Source organism: Chiroxiphia lanceolata, chromosome 2 (assembly GCF_009829145.1).
Source record: "Chiroxiphia lanceolata isolate bChiLan1 chromosome 2, bChiLan1.pri, whole genome shotgun sequence".
In the NCBI taxonomy this organism is placed as follows: Eukaryota; Metazoa; Chordata; class Aves; order Passeriformes; family Pipridae; genus Chiroxiphia; species Chiroxiphia lanceolata.
In genome coordinates this window covers 14,875,714-14,894,131 of record NC_045638.1, presented here as the reverse complement: position 1 = coordinate 14,894,131, position 18,418 = coordinate 14,875,714, and the positions used below count along the sequence as shown (strand labels likewise).

General features: G+C 36.6%; 1 protein-coding gene across 6 annotated transcripts in view; it reads left to right on the top strand.

The window, feature by feature from the left end:
* Positions 1 to 18,418, top strand: part of CNKSR2 (connector enhancer of kinase suppressor of Ras 2) — a 207,560-nt gene that overhangs the window by 89,287 nt on the left and 99,855 nt on the right. For 5 of the 6 annotated variants that reach the window (XM_032680902.1, XM_032680900.1, XM_032680898.1 and 2 more), the window contains exons 7-8: positions 2,915 to 2,974; positions 7,687 to 7,755. The exons of the other annotated variant lie outside the window; for it this stretch is intronic. In XM_032680902.1, coding sequence (XP_032536793.1) covers positions 2,915 to 2,974; positions 7,687 to 7,755 — 129 coding nt within the window. The remainder of the gene's footprint in view (positions 1 to 2,914; positions 2,975 to 7,686; positions 7,756 to 18,418) is intronic. 6 annotated transcript variants of the gene reach the window in all.

Sequence of the window (18,418 nt, the reverse complement as noted above, 5' to 3'; positions counted from 1 at the left end):
GATTCCCTTTCCAGGAATCCAATGTACTACTATTCCTAATATTTCTCCTAAATTTTTTTTTGGTTGAAATACTGGAGAAGCTGGGAAATAATTATGAACAGGACTGTGTGAGCTGTTTGGGGTTAAAGAGGCATGTGCATCTTTTGAGGGCTCCATTAAAATAGTGTCACTGAAAGTAAAAACGTGTGTGATAAAATGGAATTAGTATGTTCTTTTCTTTTCTATCCAGCATTGCATAAAATATTTTAGAAGTATATCACATTCTGTTTTCACTGTTATAAAAAAAAGGCAAAAACAAAGAAAGGAAGAAAAAAAGAAAAAGTCACAAGGTCTCTTTTCCAACCCTTAACTGAATCACCGAGATAAAATGTAATGTTCAGTTTGAAATTAGAGTTCTACCCATAACTGATCAGAATAATCTCACATTTAATTAGGTATGGCTTACCTGTTCTTTAATCCAGACATACATTTATTCCTGATTATTAGGTTGGTTACTTTGGTTGGTTATTTTAGTCATATAAACTGAATTACCTTTCCTTCCATTTGATGTAACTGATTCTTGTAAATTCTTAGAGACCATGGCATTATCTTTGAATACCTAAGATGCATATCTAACAATGTTTCAGTACAAATGAACAGTGCACACTGATCTCCCCTGTATTCTTGATTCCTAAAAGTACTGTTGATGTTGTGCAGCCACAAGGAGGCAGAGAGGGGGAAACTTGTAATTCTTATTTCCATTCCAGATAAAACAATTGAAACCAGAAACATTCTCTTCTCTGTACCATTTCCCGTATATTGTTCACTTAAAAGGAGGAGTGGAGGAACGTGGCTAAAAGGGGCTCAGTTTTCTGTTGCAAAATGTTACCTCTCCTCATTTAAAAGTTGCTCTATAACAAGAATTATTAATTCTTGCTCTTGCAAAATTAATGTGACATGGTACTAATGTAACATTTATTAATTTTACACATGTGCACAAAACACAATCTGAGATGGGGTTTTTTTCAACTTCTTTCTTACCTCTTAATGTGTGCAAAGTCTTAATCTTAGCCTTTAAAGAGCATTCTGCAAAAGTTCTTTTTCCTCTTTTCTCAAAGTCTTTTAAATTTGTGGAAAAGACTAGATTGGATGTGAATTGCACTTCACTGTGATAGCACACTTGGATGACATTACTATCCTTTGGAATAATGCTTTGCACAAAACTAAACACTGCATAACCATTAAGTGTGAGACTGTATCCTCAGCTTTCACCCTGATGTTTAAAGTTAAAAGCAGTAACTCACTAATTTCTTCAGAAATTGCTCTCTGTGGGGACCTGACTCAATGTTCCTGTCACCATGGTCACTGTGATTTTAGCTCTTGCCATGTTGCAGGATGTATGGCCCAGTCACTTAGATCTGGATCCTGAGAGGGATTTAGGCCCTGATTGTTGGTGGTTTGAGGACAGGTATGTGTGCTAAATAACAGGTACCAACATATCTCAGCCTCTTTTGTGGCTCCTTACACTTTCTGTAAGATGTGTGTATATTAGTGTCTCCCTACCTCACAGGGGTGTTGTGAGGATAAATGTATGAAAAAGCCATTCTATATTTGAGATAAAGTGGAAACTGCATGATGGAGCCAACCGATGGACAAATTACTGAAGGTACATAGAGATGCTGGAAGTTTAAGGACGATGTTAGGGGTTTCTGACTGTGTAGTAATGAGCTTGATTTGTTACCTAGATGATCAGATTCTTGATATGTTGCCTTTGAGCTGTGGCAGCTGAACATGACAACTGGGTTTGATGCCATTACCACTATGTAATAGTGCAGAACAGAATTTGAGTTTACTTTTGAGCCCCCTATCCCGAGAAACTCATAAAGTCCCTGCTTTTTTTACTGGGGATATTATCCACTTTGTTAAGTGAGGTGTACTCCCTTGTTTCTGCTACCAAAATGTCTGTGAGTTCTAGTCCCAAATCAGGTTAGTCCAACCTGATACATCCTCTTTGCCTCTTAACCATACATATTCACTAGTAAGTGCACTCTGTTCCTCAGGTAGGAACAGATTTCTTTGTGGCACCGTAATTAAAAGGAGAAAAAGTCTACGGAGAGGATGTTTACCTGCTTTCATGAAGTGGTTGGGGGAAAGGAGATTATTCAGAAGTTGTTGAATGCTCAGTGTCTGTCAATTATGTCTACTTTTTCCTTCTCTCGGTATCATAGTGGATGATGTTAAAATGTTTGAATTAAGGCTTGATGAAAAACCGTATTTGAGACACTGTCTTAGACTACCCATGCAGGAACTGCTGTCTGTTCATAAGCTATCCCTCCTTCTTCATATTTTTTGAAAGAATTGGGATAGCTAACAAAGTTGATGTTTAAGTTTGCATCATTGAGTTTTATAGCTGAACTGTCCGCTGAGATGAGTGGGGCTGTGAGAAAATCTTGCAGCCATTTTGCAGGCACAATTCCGAGCGGTCATTTGCAGTTTGAAAGTTACATTTGTAGTGTTGCCTACTGTAGACTCCAGATCTTTTAAATCCCAATCTAGTTTTCAAAGCAAAATGGAAGTATTGGTCATACTAAGGCAATTTGTAATTTTGGGGATTTTTGTAATCAGGTGTTGTTATATTTGTAGTTGAAGGAGTGTATTGAAAAAACTGGGAAGTATTTATGGACACAACTGTGGCAAAAGTTTTAGTTTCCTATTGCTAATTAGGGCCAAAATAATTTGGGTGGTTCCTCTTGAAGTGTATCAAAAAGCACTCTCCTATTAGAGACAAATTCCTCATGGCATGTGTTAAAATCCACAAATCTTAAAGAAAGCAAAAAGAAAAGAGGGATTCTTTTAGAGATATGCAAATTTTGTTTGGATGGTGATGGTTTGTGAAACACTTTAAAAATTCTTTCCCATGATGTCTTTTTCTTAGGGTATGTACATTAAGTCAACATATGATGGTCTCCATGTAATTACTGGAACAACAGAAAATGTAAGTATTGTTAATACTGTATGTTCAGGCCTGGAAACCTTTTTGACCTTACCTGTGGTTAATGCTTTCCCTTTGCTATAGACTACATTTTGCTTGCAAACGTGTGCTAGTTGGCTGTTGAGGACCAATGGCATGTTGGACAGCAGAGATGCTTGTGCTTGTTTAACTCAGAATTGAAAGAGTTGTTCCCAGTTAAGCACCAGGGGAAGCAGATTTGATTTGTTCTTACCTAAAATGCTGCAGTTGATCAAGACAGGAAGCAGCTGCCTTGGAGTTATTTTGCTCTGTGAATAAAAGATAAATGTCTATATTATGTTTAGGCTGTTATGCTGGAGTTTGCTGCAGAATTAGACAAACAGCTTTTATATTTTCCATCTATCAATCTTCATTTTGTAATAAATGAATGCATGAAAATGGACATCCCCTTACATTGACAAATAACCATATATTTCTGCATGAACTTCTGAGTAATGCCTGTAGAAAGGAACACTTATTACCAGTGTACTAATTCTCACTAAAGGCATTAAAGATCAAGTAAAACATAATAGACTACTTTTCAAAAGCCTTTGAAATACAGGCTCCTTTCCTTGTACACCATATTCAAAGAACTGGCTGTCTGTTAGGAGGTGAGCAAAATGATAATTTTGGGGGGAAAGGCTTCTATCCATGATCTTCAATTAATACAGAACAATCACTAAACAACACCGAACTGTTCCATAATGATTTAGGCGATCCCTTTCAAAGATTTTGATGGCATTTTCTTGAAATGAAGCTGTCAGAAATGTTTGTTTTATCCTGCTAGTGTGTCATCCTGTGGGAAATGCAAAATACCTACATGGTATTTACAACTACTGCATCTGATCTGCTGTGAGGTTCTGTTAATATCTCAATAAAATAGGAATATTGTTTTCTTCCTCTCACAGGAGCTGCAATCTGATAGCCTTTTTCCTTTCTGTTTTCTGCTGCTGCTGTGGGCAGGATATCCATGGGTTATAACCAATACATATAGATATTCTGCTGTAGAACTTGTGTAAATGCCACCTGTCTTAAAATAAGGAAAATTTTAAAAAAATCATCCTTTAAATCAAAATTCTGGAGAGTCAGGCCTACAGCTAAAGACATCATCAGTGAGATTAGGAAAACTAAACAAACCCAGCAGAACCATAGTTGAGCTTAATCTAGAAAATACATGAAATAAAGAGAATGGTTTTTACAGTTGAATTTCTCTTGGATTAAAAAAGGAGCAATTTCTCTTCATGACTTACTAATGGATTTAATTTCCCAGGGGCAAAGATAAAAATAAAATCTTAATGCATTCCCTCAAAACTCTTATCTTTTGTGATTCATGAATATAATTTGAAGCTATGTCAGGAAGCTTCAGTCATGATGACTTTTCTGCTGTTTTTACTGACTCTTTCACTCACTGTGACACCCTGGAGGTGCTCACAGTCGACCAATAAACTGCACTCTGTTGTCAAGGGAAAAAGCCTTTGTATGTTAAAGCATTTGTGAAAATGAGTAGTGCTTTAGAGAAAGCAGGATGTCTCCTGCTTTTAAAAACACAGTCACTAGCTGCTTCCTTTAACACACACACACACACACATAAAGTTTTGATTCAGATAGATGGGAGGAGAAACATCTAAGCAGCGTGGCCAGAGCAAGATCATGATAGTCCACATGTGAGCTGACCTGCTGATCTTGACATGTTTACTGCTTGCAATACAGTTTAACTACTAGGAAACAATAAGAATCCAAAATCTCTTCCATTTGAAAAAACTTTCTGTCCCTTTTCTTTCCAACTCTGCTCTTCCAAGTCAGACACTGGCAGACTTTTTGTCTGAAAGATCCCAGAAAAGCACTATGTCTCTGTGTTAAACACAGTAGCATGGTAATGTTAATGTGAGATAGTAGTTCTGTAACCACAGTTGTGCTTTTTCTGTTTGCCATTTGAGATATTTGATGTCCAGCTGCAAAGCCCATTACAGTTTGGATCTTGCTGTTCAGCATTAGGAGTCATCTCTCCCAACACATCAACCCTGCTGATCAAAGCAGCTGAGCTCTGAAGCTTGAACTGTGAGAGATCAGTGTTTCCTTACAGGTCACTGTTTCTCTCTGGTGACCCTGTAGCATTAGGGTAAGCTGAGCTTTCCAGTTCATGTCTTCTGTCTTTTTTTTTTTTTTGGAAGTAACAAATCTAAAGTGTGTATTGGTCCAGCAAGAGATTTTAGGTTTCCTGTTGAGTAGCTCTTTCGAGATTATTTTAATTCATGAATCAAATGTATCCTTCAAATAAAACCATTTTGTCCTTTGGTTTTCCAATAGAAAAGAGTATTTTTCTAAAGAAATAGCATACGGTGCATCTCCAGCAGGAATGTAGCTTTGAAGGGGGTGCTTCCAGTGTCCCCATTTACTGTGCACTGGTTGGGTTTGTGTGGCACCCTTATCTCAGAGAAGAGAGGCCTTTTAGAAGAAATAACAGCAAAGTCTCTGGGCGTGCAACAGATGTGCTCCAGGGAGTCTAAACTGGACTTTCAGACAGTGTGGCTATACTGGGGAAATAGGACAAAGACAACATTTAGCCTAAAGGACAAAGTTAAGTTTATTCTGAAGAAGAAATTCTAAGCAGATTCTGAATAGCTTTTAGGTATTGATGTGTAACCCTCAGTGACAGATACTTCCATTTCTTGTTCAGCTCCCTGTTGAACCAAATTATCAACTAATGAAGATACAGTTGTGATGTGACACACTTTGTTCCTCCTAGTAGGACTTCTTGAGTGGATCTTGTACTTAAGGATCAGTATTCACATTTAAAACAGAACTACCTTATCAATTCTCCTCTGTTTTCCTTAGATAGTTATAATAAAAGATACTATTTTACAGCAAAGTCCATTCTTTACTGGGGAGGAAAAAGCGGTAAGGAGCAGGACTTGGAACCCCTTCATAAAACCACAGCCTTGGCACTTCTTTATAAATTATTTTTGCCTCACCTTGCAGTGTGTTTGAGGCATAATTGTAATCAGGCTTTTTAAACATAGACTTTTCCAGTTTGAAGATTCTCAGACCGTATTTTAATGGCTTGGCAAAATGCCAAGACAAATACCTGTTTTGTCAAGATTTAAGCTGCAAGTGCTGCAGACAATAAAAAGGAAAGTTTGTGTCATAATAAAGTCTCACAGAGTTCAAAGGTAATGACACAAGATTCACTTGCATTTATATTTTGAAAGTCTTAGGTGAAACTACATCTGAGCTAAAAGAGCTGTATTACATTGGAGGATTGTAAAGATTTTAGAGGTATGAATGAGTAACTGTGATTAGTGAAATGCCAGGCAGAAGACAGATTATTAGAACATAATCACCAGTGTTAAAATTTTTCCCCAAGTCACTCAGCCAACACCTTTAATGCTTAAGCAGTGCCAAAAAGTCAAGGCTGCTGTTCCTTATGTAAGTACAATTACACTTTTACCAGCCCAGTTTGATTTAGGATGTTCTGTGCAATGTCTCCTAGGACTGAATCATGAGTGACCCTTCTTTCAGCCTCTCATTTCTCTTGGATATCTTCTCTTTAAACACAGTCCTTAACTTAAACCATGAATTATGTGCAATTGTACTGGAAAGTCATGGTATAGCTATGGGACACATGCTTTGAATGGGGATATGGGTTATTACAAACAGTCCACGTTTCGGGCCTGGAGCATTTTCTCTAGATGACCTGTTATCTCACCTGAAAACGAATTTCATTTCGTTCCTTTATGTAAAACTTGCAGCAGCTTTTTGGAAATCTACTCCTGAACAACGTTTTGTTGTTTTGTTTTTTTTTCAAACTGTCAGTCTCACCTTCTACTGTGGACTTTAAGTACCTTCCTAGACTGGTGGCAGCAGTATGGAGAGAGAAATTAAAGTATTGTGACTATCAAAAGCCGAAGGAATTTATTTTCCTTTAAACATAGGAGTATTTCTCTCAGGAAACAGTTGGTCTACTATAAAGACAGAAGATGGGAAAATGTGTGGGGATTTCACCTTATGGAGGAGGGTGGGAGGGGGTTCCGATTTGATTTTTATTTTTGTTGTTATTAAGGGGTTTTTTGAGGCAAAAGCAAAGAACAAAACTACTTTGCTTTTTTAAAAGTGTTATCTTTGTAGGATTTTTATTATGCTTGCATTTCTTTCACCCTAGTAGTGATCCAAAACCAAAGTTGCCATTAACTTACACAGTCTTCCTAGGTGATATGTAACCTAATCTTCTCTCCTTGTGTACTTTTTGCAGATCAGTAATTTACTGAAGTTCTCTGCAACATACTGAAATGTTGTAGAATAAAAAGGCAGTGCTACAAAATTTGTTTATGAGGAATTGCCAGATATTCTTGATAGACTCAAAGTTCAGCCAAAGATAATCTATCAAGGTTTAAGAGATGTCAGGCAGATTAAAGCATCCTTTTGTCAGAATGGAATTAAAAAGAAATCCTTAGGACTTGGTTATTGTATATATATTCATACCTTTCTTAACATTTGATTTTATTGTGTAGAATAGTACAGATCATTTTTCTTCAACAAAGTGAATTGATTTATTAAATATTTCTTTAATTCTCTATTTCACAGTTGAATGTCGTTATCAATCTAACCTGATTTACGTAGCTTAGAAATCATACTGCTGAAAGAGAGATGATGACTGGTAAGAACTGTATTCTTGATCATCTCTTTTATTTTAAATTCAGTCACCTGCAGATCGGTGCAAGAAAATCCATGCTGGGGATGAAGTGATTCAAGTTAACCACCAAACTGTGGTATGTATAACTATGTTCTGTGTCAATTGGAGATAGAGGTGTCATGGCACATTAGCATGTGTAGAGAAGAAATGTGTAGAAAAATGTGTTTTTATAAATAATTTTTTTTCTAATATCTCAATTTTCCTTTTCTCTTTTGAAACCACATAGTTCTGAAGTCTTAAACTAATCCCCAATCGTCTGAGTATTACAGGAGGTATCAAATTAGGCTAAATAGCTGTGGCCTGGGAGGTATGTTAGGGTGTTTTCTGCTTACCAATGATCTGTTAATAAACAGTTGGTTTTAGTATAATAGAAGTTTGGGGTCGAAGGGATGCAGGGAGTTGGAAATGTGCCGTTGTGGGTTTAAGGTCAAGAATACTTCCTGAAAGCTGGAAAACTTACTACTTTCCAAACCCACTGGAATGTGTAGAATGTGGTTTTTGAAAACACAAGCATGTGAAATTCTCATAGGGATGACTAGGGTGATTAATTTAATTTGAAGACAGATTTTTTAACTTGGAAAGTTAAAAATGAAACAAATCTTTCGTATATGATAGGCAAGAAAATAATAATACCGTGCAAATTGCTCTTTGTGGGAACAGATACTTGTTAGTTCCTGGTGATTTTATTTAGGATTGGTGAACTCTTAAAATGAATTTACCTTTTCTAAGGTAAGCCTTGGTAAGAGAAAAGAACAGACTGTTAATACAGAAAGCAACTATTCCTTTTCCAAAGTATAAAGTTTCTTGAGTGTAGTGAAAGTCAATATATGGTATTAGTTACATGTGTTCTTGCAAGCATTTTAACAGACAAAAAAATATCCTTTCCTGCCGTTATTAATGCAGTCATTTGTTAAAAGTGTTTTTTGTCATTCTGCATGAGGTTCCACTTCTACCCTTAAGCCATTGTACATCATGTGAGCTCCTCTGCACAAATTAGTGTAATATTTCAGTATACCCTCCAGCTAAATTTGATATCAAATATACTATACATATGTGGACCTTAACTGATGAGAAACTATCTTTTGAGCCATGCAATGTAATTTGATAAATTTAAGCAGATCAGGGTGAATTTCAATACTGTTTTGGCCATATAGCTTCTTCATAAGTATGGTATCCATGTACATTTTCATGTACAGTTGATGACTGATTTATTTGTTTTTCTACACTAAGAAAGCTTATTGCATCAATTTAATTTGAAAAACATTTTTGAACTTTTTTATTTTGACTATCAAAATATATACACATCTGAAGAAGCACATCATTAAACATTTAGTACTTATGCTAGCCAATTTTTCCAACAATTTCTAATGGTGCTGTAGAGCAAAGTTACCTTGTTAACTTGAAAATTTCCAGTTGGTTAGGTATTTACTCTAGTTTCCGTAGCACATCTACAGTGCATTTATTTGATGTAAAGATCAGATCTTACCCCTAACACTAATAACAGTGTTTTGACAAGCCTTAAGATGAGCTTTCTTATGTAGTTGGATGGAATTTTTAATGTAGGATTTGGGTTGTTTTGACTTTTGCATCAGTGAAGCTAAGTATTTTCAGATGTACAGAAAACAAAAAAACATTGATTTTATTTCTAGGGAAAAGGACCATACGGAGCTAAGACTTAGTTTAATATGGTGAAGTGAATATGTCTAGTCACTTGTAGACTAAGTCATAGACTAAGTCACACATTTGCTTGTGCTTTTCTTTGTTCTATCAACAATATAATTGAAATAGTTGTCATCATTGATATTGTATGCAAGTAATTTTCTGGTATTTTAGTGTTGCTTTTCTACAGGGAAAGTCAACTAGAATTTTCTTAGAAATGTGGTAGCATCTCCCATGGTACCTTTGCAAAGGTACACTTAATTCACTCTTCAATTTATAGAGCTCAAATATTTCATTTTTTCTATAGATACTGCAGAATTTGACAAGAGTCTAAGTCACTCCTTTTGTACTCTGGCCCCTGCCATGAGGAATTTAATGTCCAGTTCTAGGAATCTGTTTTTCTGAGAAGAGATGTTATTCCTTGCTGTGGTTCTTGCTTAGGAGATAAATAATTCTGAAGATACTACATTTTGTTTTTACTGTGTATTGATTTTTTTTTTCCACAGTTGATATACTGCTCCCTTGTTGAAAATACAGGACATACATATCAATATGTATCATATGTAACTCATCATCCTTATACACTTGTTTTGACTATAGAAATAACTGACTAAATTTTTCAAATACCAAACTCTCAAGCTGTAGGGAAGTATTATTCACATGTAACTGTTATTAAGGTGATGTCTTCTAAATGAAGAATCAAAGCATAAAACCAAAAAAATCTTAACTTTAAATTTATTTTAGAGCTAAAACCTTTTTTTTCCCTTTATTTTCTTCAGTTATTTCAGTGTATTTTGTGTGTCAAATTGAAGGTAATACCTGTCTTTTGGTACTTTATATTTAAAAGAATGAATATAAATATAGGGAAGAGAAGTTCCATGAAATTATTTTAAAAGTCCAACTTATTAGATAATACTTTATGCAAGAATCACATTTTAATAACTATGAAAAAGCTGCTTTTTCAGAAAGCCCACTGGCTTTCAAATAAGCATCATGACAAAGTAGGAGAACAGTTCAGTGATTTTTATTGATTTTCATTATATGTGTCCTAATACTGGGTGTCAAATAGTTCTAAGTTGTCTATTGACATCCTCTGTTTGCTTGTAGTGATGCTTAATATTTGTAGTATTTCGTTTGACAGTGAAATCAAAGAATTTTGAGTGATTACTCTGATCATTTACTATTTGATGGAAAACATCCATAACAGGATTATTCCACTTGTTGCTGGCAGGATGTCTGGAATGTAAATATCTTCTGAATGTTGAAAATAAAAAAATAATTTGATTATGCTTAAAGTCAGTGAAAACCTAGTGTTCAGAAAATTGTCCTTTAAATAGTGGTTTCTCAAGGTTAAATATCTATGTGGATCTCCTGTGTCAGTTGTACCTTACAGGACAGATATTTTCTTAAATGTCTCTGTAACTGAGGGTCATGACTCCTCCCAACATGAGAAGGACATGGACCTGTAGAAGCAAGTCCAGAGGAGACCAGGAAGATGATCAGAGGGCTGGAGCACCTCTTCTATGAGGACAGGCTGAGAGGGTTGGGGCTGTTCAGCCTGGAGAAGAAGAGGCTCCAGGGAGACATTACAGACCTTCCAGTACCAAAAAGAGGTTACAGGAAAGCTGGAGAGGGACTTTTGACAAAGGCTGTCATGATAGGCCAAGGGGGAATGGCTTTAAACTGAAAGAGGATAGGTTTAGTTTAGATGTTAGGAAGAAATTCTTTGCCATAAGGCTTGTGAGGCATTGGAATAGGTTGTCCAGAGAAGCTATGGATGCTCCATCCCTGGTAAGTGTTCAAGGACAGCTTAAATGGGGCTTTGAGCAACCTGGTCTAGTGGAAGGTGTCCCTGCCCACGGCAGAGGGATTGACACTAGATGCTCTTTAAGGCCTCTCTCAACTTAAAACATACTATGATTCCATGACTCCTCCATTAAAATCTAAAGGATTTAGACAGAGTCTTCTCTTAAACTTCCCTGAAAATTCCATTCTTAGTCTTCTCTAAAAGCCCATCTAAAATATTTCAATGTAAACAAAGAACCAAAAATACCCACCTCATTCGGGTGTTTCAGAATTTGGACTGTGCAGTACTAGTGTTTCTATCCATATATAGTTCAAGAGTATATTTTACCTCAAGATAGTCATTCTTTTAACCAACTGAAAGTGCAGGAAACTGTATTATTGTCTATATGAATTATTACTGTCTCCAGTAGTCTTTCTGGTTGTGTCAGTGATAAAACAGTAGAGAAAATACTCCAAGCAGAAAACAGGGAGGTATAGACTCACAGTGGTGTAGGATTCTTGATTAACAGGCTGCTTTTGTGTAATAGTTTCTTTATTTTGGAGGCATATTTGGCACATTGCGTATACTTTGAATAAATATGGATTGAATACAAGTTTGATATGACAACTGATAGACTTGTGGATTCCCAAAACTTGTATTTGTTGGCTAAAACTCTTCAGAACTAATGTACATATCAGTGGTGGAAATAGTAGTTGAATATGGTCAGTTACTGATCTGTTGCTGATCTGAAGCTGGTTTGTTTAATGTATTTAACACCTATAAGTTACCGTTGAAATTGGATTTTTTGAATATTGTAGTAGATAACACCTCACTTTTATACAGCAAGTTTCTTACTGTGGAAGCTCCAGTGCACCAAGCCAAGTCCAGAGAATTGAGTTGCAGGAACTCTTTTTATATTTACACTACAAAAGCTTTTTGCTAAAATGACTCTGAAACATGACAGATACATTTACAAGATCATACTTTGCTTTAATGGAAGGGTATACACTTAAAGAAGGGTATGATACCTCTCTAGATACTTATCCTAACCTAATCCTTCCTTAGAAAAAGTAAGGAACAGATTTTTAAGATCACCTTACAATTAGTGAGGAGAGTTTGACTTCCACAGAATATCTTAGGGTTTGTTGGGAGCTGGTAAATTCCAGTTCATAGGAAATACTGAACTTGGGGTGCATTTGAATCTCTGGAGTGTATGCATCCAAAATGGAATTTGCAGTAGAAATCTTCTTATTTGGGGGGGAAAAGCCAAACCCAAACACCTATAAGCAGAAAAATGATGTTGTATATATTTCAGTTTATTCATTTTTTTTTTCTGCACTGTTTAGCAGACTAGTTCTGATCCAGCTAGATTTTTGTGAACACAGATATTTCATTTAAGGCCTTATTAGTTTGACTTTGAGGAAGATGGTATTTCTAAAGCGACTCAGTGGGCTGGAATAGTATAAGGGAGGGAACAGCAGTGTCAGTCCAAGCTTTTGACATTAGATGTTTGACATCTTATACAACTTCCACTAACAACATCTTTTGTTTAAAACAATATTTTTATTTTCTTATGATGCTTGACTTGAACAACAAAACAGTGCAGCAAAATCATAAAAGTTCAAAAGAAATAAGCTTTTTGCTCAACTTTCTTCTGTTGCTGTCATGCATGTGCTTTTATGGAAGAGGAGATAGAGTAACAGCTCCCAAATCATGCTTTTAATCCTTTCTGAATCCTTGAGTGTCCTTTGTTTATAATGGTTCGGTAAATGTGAACACAAACATTTAATTTTAAAGGTGAGTGGAATTTACATCTAAAAGATTTCTTGGTCTGTCCAGAAATGTTAATTGGATGTGTTTATGGAAGTAACCTAGTTCTCTAGAGCTCTGTCCTGAACTCTCTGTAGTTTGTCAGGATATGAGGTCCATACCTTTTTGCAAATGTACTCTGTCCCCCAAATACCCTCTCAAAATTTCGGTATAACTCCTTATCCTTTTTTTTTCAATCTCCATAAGTATTGTATAATACCGATAAAGAAATTAAATTGTCATGATCCCCTCAAAAGGAAAAATATTTTTGTCAACTTGCAATTCCCTTTAACATGGAATTTGTGTTGAGATTATATGGTGTTATTTATGTTATCTTTTTTACATAGATGTGCAGATAAACACAAGTATATTATTTTATATCCCATATGTCAGGGAAGTGTGATACTGCAGAAAGGAAATATGTGAGCAAACATGACCTTTTTTTCCCCAGGAGAACAAATGCTGAATGCTCTTGTCCATGGAATCTGTTTTCCATTAATCCCTGGAGCTTGTCCAGAGTTGTCTGAAACACACACCACTTTGATAAGCGCAGGCTCAATTTTATGTAAATAATGTGCTGTGTCAGTGTGGGCATCCAGTTGCACTTCTGTCTCTGGCAGGACAGAACAGTTAACAAACAAGTCATTGTTGCCTCTGTGTTAGAGCAGCATAAGCTTGGCCAGCCCATGCTGCTTCATGTTTCTGCCAAACTTTATATAATTTTCCTTTGTTCATTCCACATTAAATTTTTACACTTAATCACGTCTGTGTCACTCCAGTGGAATTACTTCAGTTGCAGCAGAAAACCACTCTGTGCTGCCTTCCAGCAGCTACCCGTCCCCTAGATGAGCTAAACTATATGAGCTTTTCTACTTTAATTTCAACTCAACCTACTTGTCCTAACTGAAAGCATTAAACCTGGTTGACTGTGCCCCAAAATAGAAAGGGAACACTGGCAGGATCACTCGTAAGTCACAAATGGTTGTGGAAACTGCTCCTCACTGCCTCTGGCTTTGTGAGTGGCACATCTGGTCCTGTGACCTGGACACTGACATCCCATGTTCATTGTGCTCTTTGATCTGTGCTCCAGAGCACCTGATCCCAACGCTCTGCTGCAGTTATGGTGCACTACAGTACTTGAAGAACATATGCTGGGCATGGTGAACCTCCTCTGTGGGATTGGTGGAGCTGTGTAGCAGCCAAACACTGAGAAGTTTGGGTTGCTGTACAAGTCCTCTCAGGAAGTCCTTTCAAGAAGAAATTGCTGCAATAGGAGATGCCCATCATCTCATATGACTGAGATGTGGGTTCATTGGCTATACACTAGATTTTGGTGTTGCTCACCTGATGGCATTTGCCGTGTCCTACAACTCACTCAAAATGAGATTTTATTTTTTTTCTGTCCTGGCTGTACCCCAGAATGGACAACTCCACTGTCACTGCTGGTTTACTCATGTGATTGTATGGACATATATAAATAACATTCAGCAGACTATTGAGTTCTTAGATTATTTTTCTTTGGGGAAATAAAAAATATTTTTGTAATTGATGATACAGACTGTTCTGTACAGCTGCAGTTTGGGAATACACACCTGGGCTGACTTCTTTTGAAGGCAGTGTAATTGTAGTAAGAATTCCACTGCAGATATCAATTGACTTTTTCTGTAAATGTCATTGGTGGGCCTTCATAGTGTCACTGCTGGTGATAGCCACATTCTTGAGTCTACAGCCAAATCAAGTATTCTGATACAAACTATACTTAACTATACTCCTGAGGATGTATCTCCTAAAAACTGCTGCAGTATTCTGTGGAGCATTCCTGTGACCTAGTTGTTAAACTCATCTTTCTGCACAGAACATACTGGGAGATGATGCATTTTGCATTTTAATTTATTTTTTTAGAGTTGTTTTCTGGTTTGCTTTTTTTTTTTGCCCACCTGGTAGTGTTTCTATAGAAAAAAAGTCCTCTAAGCAGTGATATAAATGGTATTAATATTTTCAACAGAAATAATGAAAGACAATATGTTGTCAAAATATGTTTGCATATATTCCTGATAAAAATAATTTTCATATTCTTATAGTAATTGCTACTGACTATTAATCTTGGCACAAATTGTATTTGCTGGCAATTTAAATTAAAATGTTAACAGTATGTTCTTGGTGAGAGTACTATAAATTCTGCAGTTAAAATGATTATTTCAGAATAAATGATTAGAGCATATTTTTTATGCCCAGGTAGCAGATAATAAGTAGAATTGGAGTTTTCTATTGGTAACATTGTTTATGTCTGTAGAACAGAATACAGATTATGTTACTCTATTTGCCTCATATGAACAGGTTAAAAGGCCTGCTGTTAGTGCAAATACATGTATTTGGAAGGAAGGCAGATATTATTCTGCTGCTAATAATTTCCTTTTAACTGAGGTTGCTGAAAATTGAAGTACACTGTATAGAAAGAGATTAAAGGTAAGGAGGGGTTTCTTCAAAGCAAATCAACACAACTGATAGTGCAGTTTTGCACACCCAGGACCACGTATGAGTTAGGATGGAAGAATTTTGAATACCCCTGTGCTTTGTGCAGGTAGCAGCTGTGTAAATGACACAGCTGGTCTTCAGGTTCCAGCTTGATCTTCTGTTGCATAATCCCTTGTCTTATTGTGACGAAATTAAGAGGTAATTGTGAGGAAGTGTAAGACGGTGATAGATGTTGTAAAAATAGATCAAAACAGTAAGAAAAGCAAATTAATGCTGTGTTATGTGGGAGGAAAAAGTAAAGCAGGGAAATTCTATTGTTTGAGTAGATGTACTCTGGATTTGTAAATTTGTACTTGAAAAAACCTAATTACTGGCTTAAAACAACTCAGTGGCTTGAATGCAGTACATAGTTTATGGCTGATTATTTTAATAGCAGTAAAATGAAACAAAAAAGAAAAGATCTCTCACAATTTAATAATTACTCCTCTATTATGACAATTTCTTTTAGCTTCCTATCCCTGTTCTTCCTTTAGCTAAGTGATACTATGTAAGTTTGCAGCTCAATTAAAGGCTTTTTTTGGATTTGTTTTTTTTTTTTTTTTCAGTTTGCTTTGTTGTTAGTGACCTTAAGGATTTTTTTTTTAATAATTTCTTTGTGCACATGTTAATTTCTTTTCACTATATGAATCCAGTCTCAAGAAACATCTGTTTCAAGGGTAGCAGCACTGTTTAGCTGCAGGGCAGCTGGGGATCTCAAGTAGTTTATTTATACACTAAAAAGAGGGAGGTCAGAGGGACTGTCGGAATTACTGACTCACTGGAATCATTCTAAAATACTAAGTTGTGACAATGTAAATCTAATCTGAAATAAGATTATTTATGTATGTGTGTATGCATGCATGTCTCCATATATTTATTATTTTAATTCCAGCGCAAGTGTTTGGGGAATCTAAATATGAGACTATGCAATGCACACACACATGGCTCAAATTCCCATTGTATGGTGGGTTAATACTGCAGGGTCACTCCTGAGGAGCACCTTCTTTATGCCATGTGAAATATGGAGAACTTGGCTGTTCCTCTACCCTAAGGAAGGGTGGGGTCACCTACATCCATAGTGCAACTTAATCTATGAGAAACCAAGGTGCAATCTAGTCAGCCTAAATCCCACCTGAGCCTTCAGCTTGTATGACCATCTCTCTGTGCCTCCTTAGACATTTATCAGCACTTGAGTTTTCTTAGCACTCATCTGTGGCCACCCAAGGGTGCTCAAATGTCTCTTCTTTGGCCGTGGAAGAGTGTCCCTCGCTAGGAACCCTGCTCAAATTAATAGGCACCCAGGCTCTCCATATATTCTCAGAAAGCTCCTGATAATGAGGCCAAGTGAGGACTCTGGTGGCAGCACCTTTGTTCATAGCAGTTTAATGTCTGTGCCCTTGCTGAAGAAGGGGTAGGGCTTGCTCATCTCCATGTGGCTCTCAGACCCTGTTCTCTGCAGTAGGTGTGTAATTTGTTATGCATTTATATTACAGAAAAGTGGTCACTGAGAATTGGGACCAGAACCCTCATATCCCTGACCCACATTCAAGGACCTGGTGGTTTCTTGTCTGTTGTATGACTGGGGTTTGTACTTGCCTGGTCCCATCAGCACAGCGCTGTGCCTTCAGGGAAGGCCTTTAACCTGAAATTACGCACATCTTGATGCTTGAGACACCCACCTAGCATTTGAAAGACTTGAGTTTAGTCCCTCTGAGGATAAACAATGCTGAGATCCCTTTTTCTGCAAGTGGATGGAAGGTTGAATGAAGACCTTCCAAATTGCCAGTACCTGTCTTTTCTGGTTATCTGTACTCCTGATTGAAGACAGAGATGCCTTATAGACACCATGCTGGAGACAGGCAGTCACTGCAGGTACCCCAGTGAAGGAGAATGCTTCGAATTTCACAGGTACTCCAAAACTGAGTGAAATGAAATCAACCCTGTTTTTTAGGGCCACACCTTGATATAGGGAAATGAGACACTTTTTCCTCAAAAATTGTACCTAATAATTGATCTTTATGTCTGTAAAATAGGATATAATCAAACCCATAAAGTTGGAGTCTTTGCAGTTCCAACAAATACTCTAATTTATTTGTTCTAGGATGTTACTAACAATGACTCAAAAGCAAAACAGTAAATTAGCTCTGAGCTGAAGGTTGATTCTGTCAGTACAAAGTGAATGGTTAGCATTGTTTTTAGTGTCCAAGCTTCAGTACAGAATGGATTCTGAGTTCCTGGACAAATCAAATTTCAATTCCCCATTGGACAATACAGATGTTTGTCTCCTTTACCGAGGTGCTCTGTAGTCGTGTTACTAACATTGTGAAATTTGTTGAATTATGGTGGTACTGAGCTGTGCAAATAACTAAAAGGAGCAATCTAGTAAAATCAGTCAGAAGTTATGCTCTGAATCAGGTACGTTTTCTGAGAGGGAAATGTGTTTAGGGCACCTTAATGAGAGGCAGTAATTTCTGCACTCAACTCTCAGTTTGGATCCTAGCTTAGTTTACTCTTGGGATGGTCTCTTAATTGTGATCTTTAGTTTATGTAGCCAAAAATGAATATAATAATCAGTTATTTCATAGTTTGATAGCAATAAGCAAAAGTTTTAGTGAAACATCAGACATTTTTCAAGTAAAATATGAGATTTTCTTCAACGTACTTTACATATAAACTGTGTTGTGTCTTTGGACAACGATACAGTGCGGTGCAATCAGTGACATTTTAAGGATACACAGAACTAACTTTAGCATTGAATTAAAATTGCATTTATTTAAATAATATAGCCAAGATACTCTAATTAGAATTGCAGCCTATGCAATCACAATATTATTAACCTCTCTGTGAGAAAACCATTATGCAAGTGTGGATGCTATTATTGTGCTGGCTTAAGACCATGGATAAATCCCTGAAAAGGCGTCTACTGCTCTCCTGACACTGCTTCCCCTACCACATACAGATACAACTTTCA